Genomic DNA, 26,691 nt, shown 5'->3' with positions numbered 1-26,691 from the left:
CTGCAGGACACAGATCTGATTATGACATTCAACATCTCCATGCATCGCTCCTGGTGGATGGAGAACGGCCCGGGGTGCAGGGTGACCCCGGTGACCCCTCCTCCCTCCTGGGCCCCGGAGGACCATCGCTACATCAGCATCACCGGCTGTCTGCTGGAGTACCAGTATGTAGAGGTGGCCCACAGTTCCTTGCAGATTATCCTTGCTGTGAGTAATGTCTGATCCTTTACAGGCTTTTCTTTCCTTTTACTGCGATTGCGATTGCAGCTCCTGGTATTAAATATATATAGTTCTTTATTATGTGTCTCTTCTTATTGGTCGGTCGTGGAATTCTGAAGTGAAATATGGGGGTACAATGCCAGCTAACCTTTATGATTTACTGTTTCCTCATGGATAAGAAGCTCTTACTAAGAGTCAAATTTGGTAGGTGTCAGTGCAGTGCATTTGTTTTTGTCTGTTTAAAATATAACCAGTTGATTACACCAAGTCTGTAAATAACGGTTCAGAAATGCTTCTGAATATGAGACACATCAAGAAGTTTGGCCAGGCTCCAGTGTTGATATTGCTTGAATGCGGGTTGATAATAGGAGCTCAGCATGCTGCCTTCCTCTGAGTCTTTATTTTTTATCTCTTGCATTAACTGCTACACCTGCTTCTATTCCCCCCACCCAACCTCCACCCCCCACCCCCCACAGCGTCTCTAAAGCTGCAGTGAAATTAACTGCCTCAAACGTGGATATAGCAGTTCTCTGATTACAACCCTGTACATGACTCTCCCTCTGCTTTCATTCTCATACAATGAAATCTAATTTATTGCAGTATTTTCAACGCAACATGAAATTAGAATTGACCCCGTTTACTGCATGATTCATCAGTGCATGTTATTGAACTCTAATGTCTTTTGATTTCTGTTGATGTAACCAAGGCCGTAGGGGCATGGAAAATGGACCAATAATATCGGAGCCTAGTTTTCATGATCCAACCAAATCCCAATGGATGCAGTGAAGTCATACACGTTAGTTCGAGCTAAATATTATGTTTCATTAAAAATCACATCAAAAATGTTAAATGAGTAGTTGACATAAAATGTCAAGTAGTAACAGCAGTGTCCTGCACTAGACATGTTATACTTTCTACTCTGTATTTAACCTATTTTAAACTTTTTTTCTAATTCTCCTGTACTTAGGTATTGTATTGTATTGTAGAGTTTTCATAGTTTCATGTTTTATAGTTAGTTTTTTTTTTTATCTAATTTTAATTAACAGACTCAATACTGTATATCTCCTTTATTACTTTATTATTATTTATTTTTCACATTACTTGACTGCAGCATGAGTTGCGCTGTACACAAGAGCTTTTCTTTGCATTACCAGTATACCTTATCAGGTGTGATGTCAGGAGGACAGGAACTTTAATGGTGACCCCTGGTGTCTCATAAAAAGCTGTAACAGAGCACAGGCAGGTATCGGCTCTATTCACCCCGGTATTTATAGACCTTCCTCTGTTACGACTGATGTTCCTGTGGAGATATTATACAGTGAATAGCGGAGGAGAAAGGCAGCTGCGTGTCTGTGCAGACACAGTGCCTGGTGGGAGCTTTTAGTGGCTTTGTGGTGCCCCTTCTCAAGAGAGAGGAGCAGGAACCGCTATTCCCTTATTGGTGGTCTGATCTCTATTTTACTGCAGGAAGCTATGTGCATATTGAGGGCATGGCTAATACACACACATAGGTAGCTATAAAACAATTCTGATTTTATTTATTTTTTTCTTCGTTTTCTTGTAATTACAGATCTGAAGCTCCTTGTTAGTTTGCTTGAGTATGAGATAACCCCACGGCTGCTGAGGTGCTTTATAATGACTTCACACGTGCCATGTAATTAGGTGCGTGTTGATGAAACAGATCTCAATGTGGTGCTGTGGAAATGACAATATTGAAGCACACCTGTTCCCAAGGGAGCTTCACCTTCTTACTGTATACCTGAGGGATTTTGTCTTCAGGTTTTTCTTAAACTGTTCCTTATGAAGTGCATAAAATGAGAAGTTACTTTTCAGACTGCCAAAAATCATTCTGAATAGATATCTTTTATTTTAGGGGAACATTCTATGAACTTAGAGGGAACATTGTAGTTACCTAAAGAAAACTTTTATTTGAAAACCAACAAAGAATATTAGGATGTCCATACTGGGAAACAAAAACTAATGTTCCCATTAAAAAAATAATAATAATAAAATAGAAAAAAATAAAAAAATTATATATGTATATTTATTTATTTTTATTTATTCATTTTTATTTATTTAATTATATTTATTTTTTTATTTATTATTTTTTTATTTTAATTTTATTTAATTTTATTTATTTATTTTTACAAAAAATTGTTTGCTGTGTATTTTACAACAATGAAATTTAAATAAAAAAATTATATATTTGAGACATAACCGGAGGAGTATAGAGCTGTAGAATGAATGTGGATGTCTTGGAAGAATTTAATAAAAAATGTATGAATTCATATTAAAAGCTTAAGAAAGATGCCATTAGCCCCCAATTTAATTGCATTGCTGTCTAGGAGATATTTAAGACATATTATTTTTGATTTTTCTTTCCACAATTCACACTTTCATATGCGCAATAAGTAATATCATTAGGGGCTGTCAGATATTATGTAGGAAACTGTTGAAGTCATTGCATGTTCAATAATGCTTGGACTTCTAAACACAGAAGCTGTTACAGTAGGCCAGTGTCAGGAGAACGCATGGTGCCATAATCAATATGACAATGATTGAATTAAGCTCTCTCTGAAGCATTGAAAGGGACAGGACATATGTCTGTGTCAGCGGAAGTGCTGAGTTGAGTCCCACCGCTGGCTGCTGAGACTGTTCCTACGGAGTGTAAAACAATATCAAGGCCTGAAGTTTATTGCTAGCATTTTGTTCATGGGTGTCCCTTCGGAGGATCACAGTTTGAGTCGTTCCTTGAACTCACCAAGCTGAGACAAGCTAACTTTCTTGAATGTCCAAGTTTCTTTTTTATGGTTTTCAAGTTGCTTATAATGTTGTGTTCAGTAATGTACAATATATGGATGGATATCAGTCCCTGGAGATTTTTTTAAATGTATTTATTAGTGTTGAATTTATAACCTCCGATATTTGACAATTAATCAGTCATGCACATTTCCCCTATTTTTACATTTAGATTAGTTTTGCATCATCTAATGCTCATTAAATCTTAATAAAACTAAACACAGTTAATTGTAATTTTTAGCAAATCTCAGCATGAATATCCACTTTTTAGGATGCTGTGATGCCTGTGTTCAATATTTTATAGAATTGTAATATTAACAATTACTCTTTAAATGTGCACAGCAATAAAATACATTTTTCCTTTTCCTTTTTTTTTTTTTTTGCTATTACCCTTTTATGTTTTTGAAATAAAAAAAATTGTGTATATTTTTTAATATTTTAAAATGTAGTTTATTGTGTGATTTGTTTTAAATCATTCTAATATGCAGATTTAATGCAATTGAATTCATCCTTGCTAAAAACAAAAAAGTATACTCACCCAACTTTTGAAATGTTGTGTATATATTAATAGTATAGTAATGTTAGCATTATTATAATTAATATCCATTTCTTTCTTTATTTGGTAAGCAGCTGTTTAATTCAGGATAGTGCACACTCATTGTACATTTATTGCAAAATGGACTATTTCAGAGTGAAACAAAATAACAGTTTTAGCGACAAAGACTGTATGTGTCAGTACATTATCCATTACATAATATTTGCTGTTTAAATCTATTTCATTCAGCAAGATTCAAAAGCATTTGTCAATACTGTCACAGCTCAGGCACTTTTTTCCAGAGATTTATCTGTTGTGTAGCAGAAGTCTTTGTCTTGTATGCAACCAGGTGACCTCAGATGCATGTTCATGTGTTTTCTCTGGAAATGTCTTTGTTTGCAGCAACATCTCAGTGAAGAAACTGATAATTGGAGCTGGAAATATGTGCCAGTGCTGTTTTGCCGCCTCACAACATGTTTCTTTATGTTTTAGACCCTCCCCAGATACACAGTTGTGTCTGGATGCATAGACAACATTTTCAATCATCCCCTCAAGCTCCCAGATACAGTACATAATGAGCGTCTTTGTTCCCCACACAGAAATCTGGGTGTTGAAAAATGGACCCGTTCATTATTTTCTCCTAAAGCGAATAAGTGCCTCTTTGATCGGTTAACTATGGAGACCACCGCTCTCTCGCTCCCTCTTCCCACTTCTCATTTTATCTATAGTTAACAAGAACACAATTGATCAGAAAATCTTGCATCTCTTCTCTTTCACTAAAACACAGTAATCTGACAGTACACAAAGTTAATAATTCCTTATCTCATATTTATTAATGGAAATTACCTGGAGGTTAATTCAACTCAGTAATATGGAGATGGATGTGGCTTGTTGAAAGGGTGTTGATGTGAAGTAGATTAATGACAGCTCGATCTTCATACACACACAGAGATAATTATGTGGATTACAGAAGAGGCATTCGGGAAGGAGAGTCATTTCACTGCTAGCCAGCCACTTTGCACTTTTTTCCAAACGGCACCTGCAGCAGGCTCCGAGTCGTGCCTTCGGTCCCATTGTTTTCCCACGTCAGAACAACAGTGCCTGCACCTTCAGTTAATTAGGTTTCTCTCCCAGCCGAAATGGATGTGGAGCCTTCGACCATTCATTTACAAGCGTCTCAGACATTAGTAAGGCTGCATGCATCATTACACAGTAAGGGAGCGTCAGTCTGAAAGTAATTAAGTAGAGTTGTATGATAATGAAAGGCCCGTGCTGTGAGCTGATTTCGGAATTGTACACCGATCACTTCTTGATAATCCTCCTCTTAAGCTTTTTGTCTTTGCGGGGCCAATGCACAGGTGGTATACAGAATTTAATTTGATCTAAATGAGCATGAATGATGCAAAAGACCAGGCATAAATACCTTTCTGCATATTAAAGAGCAAATTTGCAGGCATTATTGTTACATTTTGGAGTCAGTAAGAATTTTGAAAGGATTTATTACTTTTATTCAATAAGGATGAATTAAATTGATAAAATATTAAATATGACATTGGATGCCCTTTTTCCACAAACTGGTATGCTTCTTTAGGGTCTTCAAGAAATGTCTGCAGCATACATTGGTTAAAATTTCTCAATTGTCGTGTAAAATAACTGTTCCAAACGACCCATTTTGGTGCATGTCTCTTTAAATGCCTCAGAATATCAAAAACGCTTGATAACTGAGATTGTTCAGGTTTTCTGAAGATTAAAAAAAAGAGCGAATGGATTTTTATCATTGTAGGGCAGTTGTGTCCACACACTGCTAAGACACATTATATGCAAACACCATGTTAAAGTGAATGTTGCATCCAGTGTCCCCTTTAAGCAGTGCAACAGAAACACTGAAGACTGGCATAATGGCTGCTGAAAATTAAGCTTTGCCTCGACAGGAATAAATAATATTTAAAATATTACTGTTTTTACTTTTATTTTTATCAAATAAAGAGATTTCTTTCAAAAACTTTAACAAAAATCTTATTAAATTGTTTGATGTTCAATTCAAGAATGAATAAAAATTTACTATTTTTAGTATTAAAGGAAAAAGTGTTCAACCAAACATAAAAACTTTATCATTATTTCACCCTCATGTAGTTTCAAACATTTATAATGGTATAAAAGTTTTTTTTTTTTTTTTCATACAAAGAAATTTAATTGGACCTGGTTAAGATTGTTTATAGTTAACTTTTGGAATATGTGTCTGCAGGTCCATGACTAAATCCCTAACCATTTGAGCAGATCAGATTCATCGGGGAACACTTGCATGATGTATTTCCTCATTTGAAGATGCCACAGTGGATTTCAAACTTATTTCTGAATAGCCCTTCTGCATACCAACTTTGGAGGTCCTTTAGAGGAGAGTGTGTTAATTTCCTCGGGTGCTTGGGAAGAAACAGAGTACGTGCTTGTATCTGCTTGCAACCAGTGCATTGTGGGAAAGAGAGAGAGAGAGCGAGAGAGATAGGAGAAGAGGGGAAGAGAGCACTGATAGTGGGATAACACTTCTCATCTGTGATTAATGCTCTCTCCCTCACCTCCTGCCCCGAGTTCTCATGAGGTCTGTTGTGTTGCTATCCACCAGCCTCTGCACTTCTGTAGACAAGAGGAAGAGGACACGCTTTTGTTCCTACTTGTGTCATATGCAGAATATAGGACTCACCTGAAAAAAAAAAAAAAAAATTGTATGGAAGCTTATTTCTGCCACAGAACAAAAAATACAAGCTTTTTGGTATCACAATTTAGACTTTTTTTCTTGTAAGTCTAAAAAAAATCTGAGTGTGAGAAACTGTGTCAAGATTTTTTCTTCCAAGGAATAAAATAAATAAATAAATAAAATAAAAAATGGGAAATCATGACTTTCTCTCAATTCTGACTTTTTTTTTTTTTCTTGCAGTTCTGAGTTCATATCCCATAATTTAGACCTTTCTGTTCTCAGGATTGATAGACAAATCAGAATTATGACATATAAGCTCAGAATTATGGGGGGCGGGGGGGGGGGGGGGGGGGTCAGAATTGTGATGATTCAGGTGATTACATGGCACAATTCAGAGAAAAGTCAAAACTGCTAAATGTTAACTTGCAATTCTGCGAAGAAAAGAATTAAACACAAAAAAAGATAAAGATATGAACTCAAATTGTTAGAAAAAAAGTCTGAACTGTGAGTTGAAGTTCCACCAAGAAATAAAAAAAATTATAGACGCAGTAAGACTTTTTATCTCACAATTTGTACCTTTTCGCACATTTTTTATATCTTAGATTTAAAAACTTAATTTAATTTGAGTTGAGTTGAGAGAAGAAAAAAAAATCTGAATTATGAGGTAAAAAGTCACAATTACTTTTTTATTCCATGGTTCCATACTTTTATTCTATCACACTCACCACAAATGTACACCTAACTGACATTCTCCACAGAAGTCCTTTAGCTGAATGACTGGCTCATATTCATTTTCGAGAGTCCATCTCTGGGGCGCTGGGACCTGTTCCTGGGCAGATTTCTCTTTCACAGTGAGAGAGAAGGAAGAGAGTGTTGGCAGACTGTTGGCCATACCCCTGCTCTCTCTCTCTCTCTCTCTCTCTCTCTCTCTCTTTCACACAGTCACTGATATGAAGGGGAGTGCGGGGCTCTCGTATACATGGATGCGTCAGCAAATGAGCTGTGTCCAGCACACTGAGCTGCACTGATGTGGCAGTGCCCTGGGATCTGCCTGACCATGAGCAGACTGTGTAACCAGAAGGGCTTCCAGTAGACAGTCTAGTCAAAAGACCTGCTCTCGTGTCAATGTTGTGCACAGAACTGAATAGAGAATGGCTTTTAAAACTTTCAAATCGATTTTTGAATTTGATTTAAAGATTTATTTCATTTATGGGGTTTCACTGTTGCTTCAGAAGTTAGTTATCTATGTAGACAGCAAGTTGGCACACTAGGAGCTGCAATGAGTACATCATGCGATTGCTTTTTATTAATCTTGCATTGTGTTTTAAATATTAAATACCATCTCTGTTTCACAGTCTGTACAGTAATGATAGTGAGCAGCTTCAGGCTGAAAATTTCACGTCATGATAATTTCTGTAATGTGGTCACTGGGTGTATTCTCATCCCTGGTGCTGTCATGGCTGTGCAGCATGACATATGCTAACCGAAATCTCAGCTAGTCCCTGTTTGTGTCAAGCCCCAGTCTCGGTTCTCGTGCAGATGACTGGGTCATGCTGAGTTTGTAGGACTTATGCTGTCTTCTGACAGCTGGTGATTTTGAGTCACCTCCTTTTCGTTATTATACTTGTCCCAAACCTGTGCGCTTCTCAACAGGCAGCAGTATCCAGAGTCCAGCCTAATTAAAGCCTCTATGAGCAGCTATACTGATGAGCTTCTGTGAACGTTAGCAGTGACTGTCATAATCAATCAAGCCTTATTTTCCATCATTTATGTTATCATTATGCCCTGCAGGACTTGATGGTACTAGTATTATATATTTACTTATTTTAATTAAATAATTAATTTAAATTTTATTTTAAATATTTTAACATTTATTATTATTATTATTATTATTATTATTATTTAAAACATTTATTTATTTATTTTGATTAAATTTAAAAATTATTTAACCAGAACACAGTGGGATCTGCCTTTGCAATAATCAGTCCCTGTAACATTCAACGTTATTGAACCACTTTTTCTGCAGTATGAGTAAAGGGGGATAAATTAAAGTGTTTTTAAAAGTGTTTAGTGACTCTGTTAGACACTCAGCAAAACTAATATAATGGGGGAACTTAATGGGCAAATAAAAAGCAATAATGTTGCTTAATTAACAAATATATTGTGAATACATAGCCTTAATTAGTATGTATTTTTTTAGTTAGGAGCATTGTTCCTGGGTCCATTGTTAGTATTAATGTACAAGCCTTCTTGATAAGAGATTTCCTCAATGTCTTACACCCTGTTTAAAGCTGTCTGTATCATATTTGCCTTATTAATAGCCCAGCTTTCCTGTGTTTTATGTACCCTTTTCATATTAAGCCTATTGATCAAGAGGTATAATTTGCATAACGCCCTGTGTGCTAACAATTCTCCCGATCCGGTGTCTCTTAAGATGCATTGAGGGAGATCCTTGCTATCCTTGAGTGTAGCCGGTTTAATACTGCTTGCTTTCTGAATTATCAGAATGACTGATTGGTATCCCAAGCTCACACATATATTTCAACAGCTGAACCTAGACATGTCTCACCTTCTGCTGTTCATTTCTATGCCCATTGTTCTGAGCTATTTGTGGCAATGGAAAGAAAAATGAAGGAAAGGTGAGTGCCAGGTTCGTGAGGGAAATATGTGCCACATCGAATGAGAAAAGACAAACACTGAATCAAACTGGATGCAGTCATTGCAGCAAGGCTAAAAGGATTATCCGTGATTTTTCTAACTTTTTTTCTGAAATAAGGTCAGCAAGCTGGATCCAGTGTAAGGATGTTCAGATACATGTTTTGGTTTGAAAGTGACATGACATTAAGCCAAGTATGGTGACCCATACTTAGAATTCGTGCTCCGCATTTAACCCATCCAAAGTGCACAAACACAGAGCAGTGAACACACACACACACACACACACACTGTGAATTGTCCAACAGTAATTGGCCTGAAATGTACTGTGTGCATTGTTATTTATCTATCTTTGAGTGCAGCAGAGGTGCTTTAAAGGGGATGAAATGTGCTGCTTCAAAGCATCGCAAAAAGAGTTGCGTGTAGTGTTACTGACAGTAAAAGCCTCTCTGAGAAGTTTGCCTCTAAAATCATCCCCTTCAAAGCATATAAAAAATAGAGCTAAAATATAAATAAATAAATAAACTCACTAGTCAAACTTACTATATATTTTTGGTAAAGCCCTTTGATCCATTAATTCCTAGTCTGATGGTAGAATGCTTTGCATTTTATTAAATTAAATAATTTAGTTAAATAATTTTTTTTTTTTTTTTTTATTTTTAAATTAACCAATAATAAATATATATATATATATATATATATATATATATATATATATATATATATATATATATATATATATATATATATATATATATATATATATATATACATTAATTAATTAATAATTACAATAAAAAAATAGTTTATAAAAGTTATTAATAGTTTATTTGACCAAAACTGGATTCTGCATTTGTTTGTTTGTTTGTGATGTACTATAATGTTGATTTTTTTTTTTTCTCCAACATTGAAAAGGTTTCAGCTAATCTCACTATTGGGACTCTAGATCACTCGTTTTGAACTTTCTTCTGTTAAAACTCCTTAAAAGAGGCATTTAAAAATGGATGCATTAGCCATTATGCAGATGTAAACATCCTTTAGCATTTATACTGAAACAATAATAACTTTTCTTAAGCTGTCAGTCAATGAACGATTTATGGAGCACCTAAAGAAGACCTAACTCTTTTGACAAAACATAACACCCAGAGGAGAAGAAAATCAATGGACCTCATTAATTGCCAATCCCTCAAGACCTCCATGGAATTCTATCACCAATTTCGATTCAAGACATAATTTGGTGACAAGGATGAGTTGTGTTCAGCAAATCCTCAGCTTGGCAGATGCCAGTGGAGCAGGCGATTGTCATCAGCTCTTGTAAATGTCAACACTAGGCAGTGATCTTATTCAAAGTCTATTTTTCTTTCTTTTTATCCAGTTGTTGACCCCTTTCATTCTCTTTCTTGTCTTTCTTTTTCTCCGTCACTCTGGCGGAGTGAGTAATGACGCAGGCCACGGCTGAGTGACAGGAGGTCTGATATCGTCTGCCTGGCTGACGTGGCCGAGTATCTCATCTGATAAGTCAGACAAATCAGCGACTATGACTGAATGGCAGAGCCCTATTACTATAACATCACACACGGCATAAGCAGAAGGTTGACAGGCGTCAGCTGGCAGAGCTGGTTATATAGTATATACTGGGATAGAAAATTCTTGGGATAGAATTTTTGCTTTCGGCACCCTTTTTTGTGCTGTTAGGGTGTTTGTGTGGTAATGTCTTTGTGATGCAATTCTTTTATTATTATTTTTGTCTGTGCAGCAACATGTGGACAATACATATATGTGCTGCTGTATACTTTCAACATCATTACCATAAAGACATGGTTCCTGTTAGTTTTCAAATATCGGCATCGGCCGATAAGTTTTTCTGTTTGGCCGATGTTTTTGAGGGGGGAACACTTTTATTTTGACGGCGCACGAGATGTGCTTTCCCTGCTTTGCCAGATATCGGCATCGGCTGTCAAAAAGCCAGTTGACCACTAGGTCCTGTCTTCCTCTGAGCCAGGTTACAGCTAATTGTAGGAAGTCATGGCCTAGTGGTTAGAGAGTTTGATTCCTAACCCTAGGGTTGTGGGTTCAAATCTTGGGCTGGCAATACCATGACTTAGGTGCCCTTGAGCAAAGCATCGAACCCCACGTGTGTGTGTGTGTGTGTGTGTGTGTGTGTGTGTGTGTGTGTGTGTGTGTGTGTGTGTGTGTGTGCGCGTGTGTGCGTGTGTGTGTGCACTTTGGATGGGTAAAATGCAGAGCACAAATTGTGAGTATAGGTCACCATACTTAGCTGTATTTCAAGTCACTCATTCAGTGTGTATATATATGATGTATGTATATATATCACACATAATGTGTTTTTCAGCTCTGAAGTTACAGAGAAATCCAGCAAAAAAATGATTTGTTAAAATCTTTAGAAGCTTATCTCGTCTGAATCTGACAGATTAATAACTTGTGTGGTGAATAACTTTAAGAAGCCTGCCTTTCCCTCACACATCAGAGTCTGGACCAGATCAATGTTCTACACGTATGATGCACAGCATTATTGGCTGGACTCAGTTGTCAGACTGAAACCAACTAGCTGTCTGTCATCTGTTATTGTAGGCAGAGATGTTGTTTTCTATGTTAGAAATGATTCCAAAGCCCTGTCAAAACAAACATGTCATTTATTTACTGGAATCCCTTGCAAGGGTTTTTTAACCTTCCAGTAGCCTCTCCATCTAATATCAACCTACCCACCACCTGCGGGCTTCAGCTTTAAATCCTTTTGTCTGTTCCTCTGTTTTTCAGGATAGAACCTTTCACTTACCCAGTTATACAGCAGGAAAGGAAATATCTCTGGTGTGTTATAAAATTGTCATTACTGATGGAGGTCTTCAGGAGGTCACTGAAGCATTTATTTGAGAGTCGTTGCAGATTTTGCTCCGAGTGCTGTCTGACCTCTCGATCTCAGCTGGACACCTGCCCACCACCCATCTTTTCCTTCTAACACGTCAGGAGGCCATGAGGTCTGCCAAGCGTTATGTCATGTGTCCTATTCAGTGCACAAATTCTCCTTCTTGCTTGCTTCATCTGTCTGAACAAGCTCATAAGGCTGCCATTTTGATTTGTATGTTTTATGCCATTCGTTATGGAGGTCACAACTCAGAAGATCCACTCCTGGTGGCGCTTTTGTCACTTTGCACAGTGGAAAACTGGAAATGCAAGCAATTGTGCACCATCGTGCTCCAGGCCTTTGGCACTCTTGGCAGCCGATATGCTGAGCAGGTATTCAAACATTATTTGGTCAAGATCAATAAGATGTCTGAATTCATTACTGTAAACAAAGAGCAATTATGCTCTTTACTTAGAGAGTCGGATTTTACAGCAGACAATCAATCCAGGCACAATGGAGCTGAGAGCTCAGGGTCACGATATGAATTAGCATCAAATGAAGGAAAAGCAGGAAATGCAACTATGCTGAAGCCAGTAAAATTGAAGCAGAAACACATGAGTTGAAATCCATAAATCCCTTACAGCAGGAATGAAGAAGTTACCTACCTATAAAGGATATTATTTTATATTTTAGTTCAAGTTGAGCTTTATAGTCATTCTGCTGCATTTGGGGACATACAGTGCAACGAAATGTCGTGGCTCACAGGACCACAGTGCTACATAAATACAGACATACAACAATGAAGTAAAACAGTATAAACCTATACACAACTAACCTACTGAGTTCTTCATTGATGATTTTCAATATATTCATATTCCTGTTATTTGGTAATTAATGAAATGCATTGAAAGTGATGTGTGTCATTTTCTTTAATCACATTTTTGCATATTTTTTTTAATAACATTTAATTAAACAACTTCCCTCCCCCTACAATTTTCATGATGTTTTTTTATTATTATTATTATTATTTATACATCATAGTATACATTTTAGTTTTTAAATTTAGCTTTTAAAGCTAAATTTTTATTTTTATTTTTTCTGTACAATCATTTAAAAAATTTAGTATTTTTCAAAAAATGTACAAATAAATTAGACTATTAAAGCTGCCACTGTCTATGACATCATCAGTAATAATCAAACAGCAATAATAATGAAAAAAAGAAAGACCCATAATTGCAACTGTCTGTAAACTTTCAGATACTTAAAGCACTCTCAGATACTGAATGTTTACTTTAAAGTATATTTGCTTGTATGTTTTGAAGCTATAATTAGTTTTGTCAACTCCTTTGACATAAAAATGATCATGTGATATTTGTAATCATTACAGATTATTTGCTTTGAATGTACCATAGTCATAAAGTGAGGAAAAATAAGTCTATAGAAGAAAATGGTGCAACAAGATGTTTTGAAATTCATTTTATCATAACATCAAAGATCTCTGAATCATAAACAAATCGAATCATAAGGTGCCTAGGGATTCCCACCCCTAGTCTCAAGTTATAAAAGCAAACAAAAATCACAATATATAGCAGTTTTGAACTGCAATAATTGTAGAATCGCAGTTCATATTTATTGACTAATTAAAGACCATAAGTGATCAGCAAAAATGTTGGTTCTGCTGGTTAAATGAAAATGATACTCTTCATCTTTAATTTAATGAATCTTTTATTAATAATAAAAAAAGTGTTAGACTATTTTTTGTTTAATAGTTAGTAATGCTAAGTTGCAATAATCAGAAGCTTGTGGGAATGATTATTTATTAATATTCATAATTACAAATAAGTTGGTTTAATTTTTTCATGCAAAATCTTAATCCCTATACATTTTTTTTTTATTCACCCTAAAAGAAAAACATGGCCATTGTGAATCTTGTATGTTATAAATAAGAAATAGTAAATAGTAAGTTCTATCTATCTACCTATCTTGCCACGCCAGGTTCACCAACATGTTTTCTGGAGCGCTGCAGTCTGTGGAGGTCTGTGTTGTGTGTCTCTTCTCAAGAAAAGCTTCCTCTATGAGCATCGGGTGTTACTGTGTCATGGAGAAGCTTATCCCCTCTAGCTAAGTGCCTGCTCAATTGTGAAAGTGGAATATTGGGTGTGATGTGTTATTTGAAAATCAAAGCAGTTGTGATGAAATTGCCTGCTTTACTTCCTTTTTTGTGTTTCTTCCGTAATAACATTGCCAATTATGCCATTTGTCAACAAAGCACAAACTCTTGGCGTGTAGCATTGACTCATGGATTGCTGCCTTTTAGAAAAACGTTGGCAGAAATAGATAGAGAGTTAATTTTGATATTGATATTGAGAACTCAAGGCAGTGAATTAAGGAAGTTCTTAGCCATGATTAAAAAGCTTAAAAGGTTCATTTAGCATTGCTAACAAGACTTCTCTTTGCTAGCTCCGAGGTATAGTGTGGCCTTAGCTACACTAATGTACTGCGTCTAATTCAGATTAACAGCCATGTGGTCAAGGCCCAAGGAGGTCAGCACTGAAATTGATTTCTTCCGAGGACTAAAGGCAGTGAGGGGATTATGCAAATGGGTCAAAAAGTGACTGTCCGAAAGCACAAGGACTAAATAATTTGTAATATATATATTTTTTTTTTACAAACGATCAGTGTTTGTGCCTGTGATTGGAAATAGGCTGACATTTATTTTAGATGATCTGAATTGTAAACGAGGCTTTGAATGTTTAATTCTTTTGTTCCTTTGACACATTTTGTTTTAAGACTGATGGTGGCACAGTAAGAAGGTCAAAGATGGCATGTCTGGTACTGGTGTAGCCCACAGCAAATGACCCAATTAAAACACTTAGTCAAACACTGGAACATTCAACTCTGATAAAATAGTCTATTCTGTAATGTGGTGCATTTTCAAATTACATGCTGCTGGATAATTTGCGTTGTTAAAATGAATACTTGTTCATAGCGCATGAAATAATGTTAACAGATGCAGCTTTAAAAGTAGAAATAAACACTCTATTTTCTGATTTGTTTATATGTTTCTGTCAGCTGCAAGAACAACAATTTGCTTACTCATGTCACAGCTTTAAAGGTGTCATATGATGCGATTTCAAGATTGTCTTTCTCTTTGGTGTGTTAAAAGCTGTTAGTGAATAGATAAGATCGCTACAGTTCCAAAGACTAAAGTCTCAAACCCAAAGAGATATTCTTTATAAAATTTAAGACTCGTCCAGGCCCTCCTAAAAGACATCGTTTAAACATGCCCCCATGTTTATGTCACTGGGTGGGAGATTTGCATAACACCACCTAAATGTTCACGCAAAGAAAAAACACGCAACTTTGATTCTCGCTGTAGTATTGTTGCCGCCGTCATGTCGTGGAGATGTTGTGTGCTTCATTGTGAAAGCGAAAATATTTTGTTTGGCCTTCCAAAAGAGGACACAACTAGAAATCAGTGGCTAAGTTATATTTATAACACTGTTCCAGAACAGTTCGAACCAAATATACGGAGGACTGTTTCCTGATCCTGGGAGAGTAGCATACAATGCCAGCTGTTCTGACTCACATCCTGTAAGTATGTTTTCATATTTAAAGAATTTGCCACTGACGATGCAAATGCGAGTTTTGAGCAGTGTAGAGTAGTGCTTGTTTGTTGTTCTCCTATAAAAAAGTTTGATTTTTTTGCATTTATAGCATCTGCGTCCTTGAGCTAGAGCTAATCAAAGGCATTAGACGTCTTTGTGATATTCTCTTGGCTTTGAGCCAAGCAACACTCCATCCATTTGAAAACAGGACCGATTTACTGAAAAAAGTGTTTGACTTTACCACGAAGACTCATAAAAAAGACATTACTTCCCCTCTCACCCAATAAAACAACCCAGACAGCAATCTATTTCAGCATTTCTTTGTCAGCTATCCACATTTTACAAGAACACGGCCGCTATAAACGGCTATCTAAATAATATCATAAAAAGTGCATAAACCATTCACCCTTGAGTGTTGTTTGAAAAAAACACACACACAATTCCGACTGCCCCGAATAAGTGTTTGCACTTGGTAGATTGCAGAAGAAGTTTGGTGTGCATTAAGACATGGGTGGTTGTTGGCATGTTAAGTAGCTCACTAGCGCAGTCTATAAATCCAGGAGTGAGCAGCCCACCTGGAGAGAGGCCCAGCGCCCGAGGAGGAAGTCAAGGACGTGAATTAGTCCAAGCCGCCAAGTGTGAGAGCACAGTTTGAAGCAGACATCCACACTGGCACAGAAATGGGTTGACTGATGCTGTGTCGACATACGAAATTGATTAAGCCATGTGATTCTGCCCAGAAAAAAAATGAAAGAAAGAAAGTAGGTTATCTAAGAAACTGATCTTAGTGAACGTGAAGAAATATATAAGAACACCAGTCATCAAAAGGTTTTAGAAGATGAAGAAGGATTTTTTGCTAGGTTGGTACGTTTTTGAAAGAAGGCTCCTAGGCCCACCAAGGATTTTTTTATATATATGACCAAAAATACAACAAAAAGAGTGATATTGTGAAATAATATTACAGTTTAAAGAGTTGTTTTGTAATTTAATATGTAATTATTCATGTGATGGCAAAGCTGAATTTTTACCAGCCATTACTCAGTTTTCAGTCTCACATGATCAATGCCTGCTTGCAAAATGAAAGGATAAATTTAATTTTAAAAACTCTTCCTGGCCCCAAACTTTTAAACAGTTGTATTATAATATTGCATATTTGGACATTTTGACTTTTTGATCAGGGTCAAAGAGAGGAATGAAAAAGGCTTGTGAAAAACAAAATTTACGGGAATAACCGTCAAATAAAATTAGCAGAACTGCACTTTTTTATATATATATATATATATATTAGATATCAGGGAAACTACTAAATGGTTACTGGCTAAATTGTATGATATTTCAAGCTTGAGTGTTTGTACTAGGCTGATCAAACAATGAACTTGTGTGGAAAGTGACTATAAAGCCATTTCCGAAGTCACAATTCTCTCCTGTTTCCAATAATGCTGTACATGTTTGTGTTTTCCTATGTATTGTGTTTCTTCATAGTCACTTAAATGAGAGTTTGTTCTTTATTCTGTTTGTTGTGAATGTGAATCAGTACACAGAAGGATGTTTGCTATTCTGTGTTATGTAAGACGTGTAGCCTGTTTCTGTGTGTCTTTGTGGCAGATGTTCTTAACATGCCGAACCAGCTTTTTTTCATCGTGAATTTGCTCCATTCTTTGAAGATAAACATATTAAACATTAAAACTCATTCATCAAAACTGCAGTCGATGAAGAATGAGCGAGCTTGTACGTGAGGTTCAACTTTAAGATCCTTGCATCGAGATCAATCCTTGCTCCCAGACGCATCCTCAATTATTTAGCACCTCCTTAGAAACCCTGCATGTATTATTCACATGTATAGAATCTAAATTTAGTCATGTCTATTGGGAATGACATGGCAGAGGAAGAAAGAACACAATACAACAGCATGTCTGTGGCTGTGAATGAGTGTACTGGTCTGAGCTGCTCATCGTGCAACTCTTATTCTCATTTCTCATTATTACTCATTTCTGAAGAATGTACATTTTCTTTGTTTATGGAGTATCCAGATGTGACAGAGCTCACTGTGTAGAATACAGTATACCACAATAGATGGAACTTTACTCGATCTTCCATTTACATTGTGACCATAACCAGTCAGTAATGTCTGCCTCAATAAAATTATTATTTTTATTGGCTCTGATTTCAAGTTAAATAAGTGACATAAGTGTGCGATAATGACAGAAAGTGATATCTCAATATTTTTTTTACATTTTTTAGACAATATTTTGCTGAGTGTGTTATTTTGCTGGTAACTTTGCAGGTTTAGGACCGCCGTGTACAGCTGACTTAGATTTTTTTTCTTTTATGGGAATTTTTTTCTTAGGCTATATGGTGTGGGTGTGTGTGTGTGTGTGTGTGTGTGTGTGTGTGTGTGTGTGCGTGTGCGTGTGCAAGTGCGTGTGTGTATGTGTGTGTGCGTGCATGTGTGAACTCATTTTCTATATTTCAAAACTTATAAATGACTAAAATGTATATAGTTAGTTATTGTAGGTTTAAAAATTAAATAAAACAGACTTATTACTATAGAGTTTAATTATTTGGCCATTTTTGTTCTGAAATATTGGTGTGTTTTTGTGTGTGTGTGTGTGTGTGTGTGTGTGTGTGTGTGTGTGTGTGTGTGTGTGCGTGCGTGCGTGCGTGTGTGTGTGTGTGTCTTGTTCTGCACATCAGAACTACATTCTTTGGTTTTACTCCTTGTGGTGGATGATTAAAGGATTTTGTCCTTTGTTTTCCTCATATTTATAATCCTTTGAAACAAGAAGTCATGGCTGGACAGTTTCATGCTCCTAGTCACCCTGGTGTGCCAAAAAATGTGAATATAAATGGGAAAATACTTCAGAGATATTTTACTCATACGAATTTCTAGAGGTGCCCATAATTGTGGTCAACATGCATTGGAGAAAAACATTTATTTTTATAATCTGAGTTTCCTTTCAATTGTTTAACTTCAATGAAAAGGTTATATTTTGTGAATATTTTGAATGAAAGCTCGAAAGGATAAACAAGGCTAATTTATTTTCACAACCACCTTTGCTCATATTTGCAGATATTAGTAGAGGGCATTGTATATAATACTGGACTGGTGTTCCTATATATAACTATTGTAGATTTTGTACATTTACTTAAACATATTTTTTACAAGTTTCAGTTTTTTACATGATCTCATATATATTTGGTCATTTTTTTTTTACATATTATCAATCTAACTTGTTTTTCCCAAAATATATGTGTTTATGTATCTGCCTTTCGAAGTATATTTTGTAATTTTTTGCCATTTTAATTTTGAACTAAATAAAAATGATTAAAAATAAAATTCCTTCAGCTGTGCTGTTAAAAACATATATTTAGCATGTATTTGAGATATATTTTGGCCAGAAAATATATAAATATAAATCATTGCTGTCTCTTTTCACCGCTCTTCATCACACAGCTAGTGCAGGCTGTATTTACATCCTGCTAATTTGGTTTACATATTTTGTAAACACAATGGGCAAATGATAGCATCAGGTAATCAAAAGAGCAGCCTGTATTGTGTGCGTTGAACCCTAATCTGCCTTTTTTCCAACACAAACACACATCTTCCATTGCCTCCTTACCCTCACTGGGTGCTGTATCCAAGGAACCGGGAACCAAAATACTCTCTGGCCCAATGTGGTGTTGCCTTAGCTCAGCACATTGGGTCAGACAGTATTTTGGTTCCCGGTTCCTTGGATACAGCATAGTTGTGTGATATTATGTAAATGACCCTGTCTCGATACGGACTGCATGTGTGCGAGCACGGCCCCATGCTCTCCACTGCCACTCGGAAGGAGGAGGGAGTGGTACATTATTCAGTGTAAATGAGAGCAAGACCTTGAGGTATTCTCAGAATCCTAAATCTGCTTTTCCTCCCATTTACCGCCGTACTGTGATTATCCAGAGGGACTGGACCGGGAATGCAGTGCTGGACTGTTTGCTCTGTTCATTTAGTTAAATTAACTGCTCAAATGATAAGAAATGGCGATACATAAACAGTCTTGTAAACACGTCCGCATTCTAGAGCATTCCTTGAGGGGACACAAGTTTGTATCTCATAGAAGAGCAAATGACGCTCATCCTCTTAATTATAATCTTAAGTCTGGGTGGCCTTTTTAGCAGTATGTCAAAGTACATTTGCTCTCAGCACAACTGGGGCACTGTGTTGGGGAATGTTACTTTAAAAAATAACGTGTATTGGGTTAAGTTATTTTGTGTTACGTTTTTCTGTCCAGATGTCTCTTTTGTCCTTAATGGAAGTGATTTGATTGGTTTGCAAAAAATTTTCACATTCAAAGTGATTTTTTAAAATGTTGATCTGTCCAACGTATGTTACCATTCAAAAGATTAAGATCTGATATCACACTGTAAAAAACGATATGTTCAATTTAAATTGTTATATTGCTTTAAATCATCAAAATACATTGAACAATAATAAACAATTGTATAAATTCTATGAAATTCAGCTTGAATTTTTAAGTCAGCTTAAAATGTAATTTAAGTTGAAATGACGGTTGAAAAGTTTTTAAGTTGAATTAGTGGGATTTTTTACAGGGTAGCATGATTTCTGAGGGATCAAGTGACACTGAATATTAGCTACTGAAAATTCAGCTTTATTATTACAGGAATAAACAACATTTTAAAATATACTAAAATAGAAAATAGATTATCGAATTTCAATACTGTTTCACAGTAGCACTGTTTTTACTGTATTTTTATCAAATAAATGCAGCTTTCAAGACAGAGCAAATTCACTACTGCTTTGATGCAGGTTTCCAATTTCAGTCATTTAATATATTTAAAACCATTATACAGAAGTCATCATTTGAAGTTCATGAAAGTTGTCCTACGACAAGAATGTGAATGGTTTTGGTTTTAGGACAACTCTGATGAAAGATTTTGATCCAATTCAAATGTAAACTACTGTGTATTTATTTAATATTTTTATAATTATATTAAAATAGTTTAATATGTAATATTAATTAATGCAATATATTTCAAATCATTATTCTCTATAAAAAATATTTATGCTATATAAAATTAACCATATATATGTATACAGTAACCACTAAAATTACCATATTGGAAAAACCTCATAGATCTGATTATGTAACCAGGGTTTTATTGTTGCTGAGTTTCCCACAGCACTGGTCTTGTAGACCTTATTTTGGCAGTGCAGACAATGGGAGTTCAAGCTGTCCCACTCTATCATTTGTCTTGATTTGATCAGAGACTTCTAATCAGTCCGGTTCTATAAAATCACCGGTCTAACACAACAACATGGTTCTCTGATGAAGAGAGTTTATAAAAAGCCCAGCAGTGCTCCCTGGGCATTTTAAAGAGTCTGCTCGAAGAGATCCAAGTCTTTTGTCTGTCCATTAAATGTGTTTACAGTACTCAATATTCTGGTGCGATCTTTTCATCATCGTTTCACATTCATCCTTCTTAATGGCTGTTGAAGTCCCAAGCCCGCCACCGACCTTTGTCTTTAAACATGGATGCTGATGAGTGATTCAGAGCTAGGAAAATAGGACCTTTGTGCTTCTATGATTCAGTAGTGCTGTATTTTGGAGCGGCAGTGAGGATGAGGATCCAACATTTCTGCTTCACTCTGTCCTCATTGCTCTAAAGACACATTTCCTGTGGCAGTGTCTCAGTTTGATGTCAAGTTCTCGTCTCAATGAAAATAAGCCAACCTTTCTCCATCTTTGATCTCTTCATTCTCTTTACATATTCTCTCATTTAAGCAGAACATATGAACACATTTTTTCTACTGTTTTTATTTTTTCTCTCCAATTAACCGAATGGACCACTAATGGTTTTCTCTAATGGTTTGTTTGCTTATTCTGATATAATGACCACATGAAATGGGTTGACACACTGTTTTATTTCCTTTGTTGATGTATTTTCTGTTGACAGAGGAAGTCAGAGCAAAATCATTATTTGGAAGGGACAGTGTCATTCTAAAGAGATTTTTTTTTAAGAGCATTGAACGAAGATTCCTCAATAATGCTCTTTCTTGAAAGGGAAAACTGTACATTTTAAATGTGTATATGTGCTAAAAGTTTATTTTTTTATTTTAACAAAGTCGACATTTACCATTGCAAAAGAGTGCTAGGAATGATTGTGGGAAACATTCTTTTTCCAGATCTATTAGGTGCACTACACTTAACCTTAATATAGGTAAATTGATTAGTAGAGTTGATTATTCTAATCAATGTGGTTTTCTGTTCTCTTCACAGCTTGCTGGGTTCATCTATGCCTGTTATGTTGTGAAGCTCATTTCAGAAGAGGAGGACAGCTGTGAGTATACTTCATAATTCAGTTATGAGTTTGTTTTTGTTTATTTTTTAATGAAGGTTTGGCTTACGCTCAAATAAATAATGCTTGCTTAAAAGATATCAGTTATATTTATACTACGTGGCTGCTGAATACTTAAATCTGAATGTTCTGTGTGTGTGTGTGTGTGTGTGTGTGTGTTTGTCGTTTGAAAGAAGCAACTAATAAGACAAAATTTAGACATGTTTTTAGTTTACAACCTAAAGATGTAAAGATGCATATATATATATATATATATAAAATGTATGCTTTAATATGGGGAATATTTGTTTCCTGTGGTAATGAAGCACTGACATAGACATAGCTCTTGGTGGCAGATCTTTATCCTAGTTTGAATGCCCCTGTAAACATTTGAATTTAGATGTTGCAGGATCTAAGAGATTGCTTTTATTGATCCCAAACGACCAGCCTGTGGCCTAGTGTTTTAAAGCAAGGAGACAATTGTTGCATTTGTAGTGCTCAGGCGATCACACTTACCACCATGCTGAGACACATAGGTATTTCGCTTGTGTCACCTCCTTGTCCTGTCAAAAGATTAGAAAGCACAATAATGAGGATAGAAGTTGCAATGATTTATAATATTTCTTATATTTTGTTCACCCAAAATTTTCTCACTATAGTGTATGCAAACCAGTTTGCCTTACTTTTTTTGGTGAGCACACACAGGAAAACACAAAACCATAATATGGCTCCATAAAACTTGTAATATGCACCACTTTTATGATACTTTTAGTGTAGATTTTTTTGTTGTTTCACTTCCATTATATTAAAAACTGTGGGCTCTACATTGTTCAACATTTCCCCATTTGTGTTTTACAGAAGAAAGAAACATGACAGACTATTCATTTAATGTGTTTTGCTCTCAGATGCTTTTAACTTTTTTCTTAGGAGAGTCTTTTGAGGAATAGCTACAATAACAAAGGATATGCAGCCTAATACTGGCATAAAAGATCAATACTGTTGTTCTCTTGCAGAGTCGAGCCTTATTTTCCCTGTTCTCATCATTCTCTCATAACCAAGCAACTAAAACTGACTGACAGAGAGAGAGAGAGTTGTAAAAGTGTGTTTTTGTGGCTGTTTATTTGTTAGGCATCCCTCTTTTTTGTACTCTTTTTTTATTGCATTTAATCAGTTCGTAATCAGAATCATTAGACTTCACTCTGAATTTAATTAAGTATGGCCACATTTGGAGGGCCAGCCTCTCATTAAACGGAGTGCCGTCACTACATGTTAAGATCACGAAGAGGGAGCCCTGTGGCAGAATCCATCCAGTGTAGCATGATGGTCCATTAATGCAGAATATTTGTGTGTAAATGGGTTTTTATGCATGAGTTCACTGGCATGTTGGTCCAAGCTAGAGCACAACCCTTTTTTTTATTATTATTTCTTATTATTATCAATGTTGAAAACACATATGTTTTTGTAAAAAGCGTGATACTTTTTTTCAAGATTTTTAGATAGGAAGTTCAAAAGAACACCATTTATTTAATAGTAATATTTGTAACATTTCAAATGTTAATTTTGTTATTGCAACCTTAAATTATATATAATAATAATAATATATATATATATATATATATATATATATATATATATATATATATATATATATATATATATATATATATATATATATATATATCCTCACACAGGAAATTATTTTGACAGATTTTTCATATTTGGGCGAAGTACTTCCTGAACATTAAATATAGTTCCTTTGTTGGAAAAGACCATCTTAAATCAGAATCCTTATAAATTTGTGGATTGTTACTTGCTAGCCTTTTTCAGAGTAGCTTATGAATAAAACTCTCCAACTAAGCGATGCATGCAAAAACTAAATAATTTCATCCTCTCTCAAAATCCATTTTATTGGCATTAGATTAGTCAAATGAGCTAAGCTTTGCGCCACAAAAACTTCTGCCGCCACACTGATCGGTTAACTTCCCCAAACATCATTCAGCAGTGTTCCCGGAGTCGAATGGGGGTTCTGATTGTCTCAGTCAGTGATCAGGAGAGATTCTAGAACATTTTGTGTAATTGGAAATCCCTCTCGAAAGTCTCTCCCAATAAGTCCATGGGCAGCCTAAGTTTGAGCTACTGCCAGAGCACTCGTGATGAATGCCACACGGCTGGACCGTGACAATAGCATCCGTTGAGAGAATATCAGTGCCGTTGATGTTCCCATGGTGGGCACAATAAAATTCCACTGAGAAATATAATTGCTGAAGCTCTGAATCCTCCAAGCAGGTGAACAATATTGATGGCTTGATCCCTGAGGCATGTAGAAACACTAATCAGGACACCATATTGGCCATTAAGACTTTAATTAATATAGTACAAGAAGCACCTCTGCAAAGGTAATGAACAGCTCAAACCAATCAACATGGTCCGCATGTAATTACAGCTACTATCACAGGTAACCTCCAGTATGGAAAGGCAAGATAGAGAATAAGGAAGTGTTGGTGGGCGCAAGTTGCGGTGAAACACTTTCTGCATCTATAACAAGGAAATTAGGTTAAGGCTTTCCTTTGGGGATATGCAATCAGGCTTTGTGGTTGCAGGGTGATGGGAGCTCATGCTGATAGTCTTTGTGCGCCGCGTGCCGTTTACAAATGCCTTTGTCAGAGGAAAAGCTTTTGGAAGGTTGAAGCCAAAACAATAAAACTCATAAAGCCTTGCTATATGGACGCTGTAAGGAGAAAACGTCCATCTCAGCCTAATTCCCTGCAGCGCCGGTGCCAGAGAAATGCCTCCTTTCTGGGATGTGTCGCTTAAAACAGAATAAATAGCTATTTGAGTCGTTTTGTTGGGGTCGAGGAACGGTTGTTGTATAAGTTTGAATGCTAATGCTGAAGCTCAAGGTGACCCAGAGACCCTCGATCTGTCCGCTTGCCCAAAGTCAGTGGTGCTTGTAAGTTTTTTGTTGTTGTTGTTGTTGTTGTCTTTTTTGTCATTACTGGATCAGTGATCCCAGCATTTCCCATTATATTGCCGGGAAGCATTTCTGCAGTGAAACAACTTGTTTGAAATGTTTTCAGAGATGTTTAAAAGCACAATGGTATCTGGCCAGAAGCAATCTGTTTTAACATTTACCCCCTGCAGACATATTCATGCAAAGGACATTAAGATGGGAATGTTCGGTCGCAACTTAATTTTATTTTTGATATGATCATTGTTTTCATGATCATGATCAATTCTCTCTCAGAAACTGCTTGTAAATTTCACAGTTACAAATAAATGGCAAGTAACACATTGAATTGAATTAAATGTGAAAACTTGCAGTAGAAAAACTGAAATAATATTTTTTTTTGTAAAACACACTTCAGTATTTTTTGTTTGATTAACAATTTCAAAAACATTATTGTTATTATTATTATTATCATTATTTTTTTAATTCGCGTTTAATTTGAATGATGGTTCTGTAATGGCCATTATTATTATTAATTTGAATAATGGCCTGTTTCAGACCAATCTGAACCTTTCAGTCTAAAACTTCAACAATTCATATAACATACAAGTTGATGTGCCACATTATTATTATTATTATTTCTTTTGTTGTCTTTGTCATTTTTGTATGTAGGTTGAATTTGAAAAATATTTTAGGTCAATCAAATTATAGACTGGACCCAATATATTGTTGATTAATTACATGATATGATGTCATATATCACTGTATGTTGAGAGGTGAAATTCAGACAGGGTTCTGCTAAATAAGCACTCTGGTTTAAACTGCTGGCACAAGCTTTCAGACTGACCTCTGCGGGTCACCAGATAACACTGATCAGGACAAAGGTCTAAGTCCACAGTGAGACCAACATAGATTTAGGGATTTGTAGGTATGTGCCCCCTAAAATCTATTATCAGAATTATAATGGTTCCAGTTTTCCATTCTCCTTCTGTTTGGGATGCACGAGGGATGCTCTCTGCTAATTCCACAGTTTATCTCCTGTGTTCGCTGATCTAGGAAAAAAGCCTCTGATTTCCAAAGCCTGGATCTTTATCGAACAGTTTATTACCTTTGCGTCTTTGTGGAAAGCCCAGATACTCTGGGCTTCCAGGGCCTGAAACATCTGGTGGGACCTCACAGAGGGGTCCGGGGTTAATCCTGTCAGTTTGCTTTATGTTAGCCTATCATATAATCCAACAGGCATCGTGCCAGAAAAAGGCCTTCATAGATATCGGTCTCACAGAGGGTCGGGCTCATGATTAGCACACTGACACACCCATGGGATACATGATTCTAAAGTGTTTATTTGAATGAACGAAAACCTTAATAAGTGTTTACTACAATTAATTATCTCTTTTTGTCCCCCATCTTCTCTCCCTTTCTCATTTCTTTAGTTGACTTTATAGGAGGGTTTGATTCATATGGTTACCAAGGGCCACAGAAGACGTCACATTTGCAACTACAACCAATGTACATGTAAGTATAACAAACATGAATGGTTTTAAAACATGAATCAAACCAACACTGAGATCATAATGCGCAACATTGTATTCGTTTTAGCAGTGTTTTATTATATATTGGTGCCTCAGGGTAAATTTCCCTGGGGTGCTGTATTTTATTCAAGCAGTTTTCTTTACTTCAGCTCTCTACAATTGCTCATAAATGCAAAAACTCGGCAAGGCGATTTAAGTTTTCTTAGTAAGCTGTATCTAACATGTTTATAAATTTATCAAACTATTTTGATGGTTTACTTATTTATTTGTAAGATAAATGTGTTGACTTTTATTTTTATGTACATCTATCAATTAAATTATGACTTTTAATTTATAACGTAATTATCTAAATATTTTATTTATGATAAAAATTATTCTTTATCTGTGTAAGATAAATGTATTAACTTCTATTTTTTATTAAAATGTATCAATGAAATTATTATATAACATAATTATTAGGTTATTTACATGAAATTATTATATTATAATTTTTTTTGTAATA

General features: G+C 35.7%; 1 protein-coding gene across 1 annotated transcript; it reads left to right on the top strand.

Annotated features, from left to right (window-relative positions):
* Positions 1–26,176, top strand: LOC113071213 (sodium/potassium-transporting ATPase subunit beta-1-interacting protein 2). Its single transcript, XM_026244576.1, has 3 exons — positions 1–207; positions 21,653–21,713; positions 26,091–26,176. Exons 1-3 carry the CDS (start codon positions 22–24, stop codon positions 26,174–26,176), a joined length of 333 nt encoding a protein of 110 aa, XP_026100361.1. The 5' UTR covers positions 1–21.
* Positions 26,177–26,691: the final 515 nt, after the last annotated feature.

The sequence above is a fragment of the Carassius auratus genome, unplaced genomic scaffold, assembly GCF_003368295.1.
Source record: "Carassius auratus strain Wakin unplaced genomic scaffold, ASM336829v1 scaf_tig00006550, whole genome shotgun sequence".
Lineage (NCBI taxonomy): Eukaryota > Metazoa > Chordata > Actinopteri > Cypriniformes > Cyprinidae > Carassius > Carassius auratus.
Note: the sequence above shows the minus strand (reverse complement) of the source record. Positions and strands in the feature narration are given on the sequence as shown.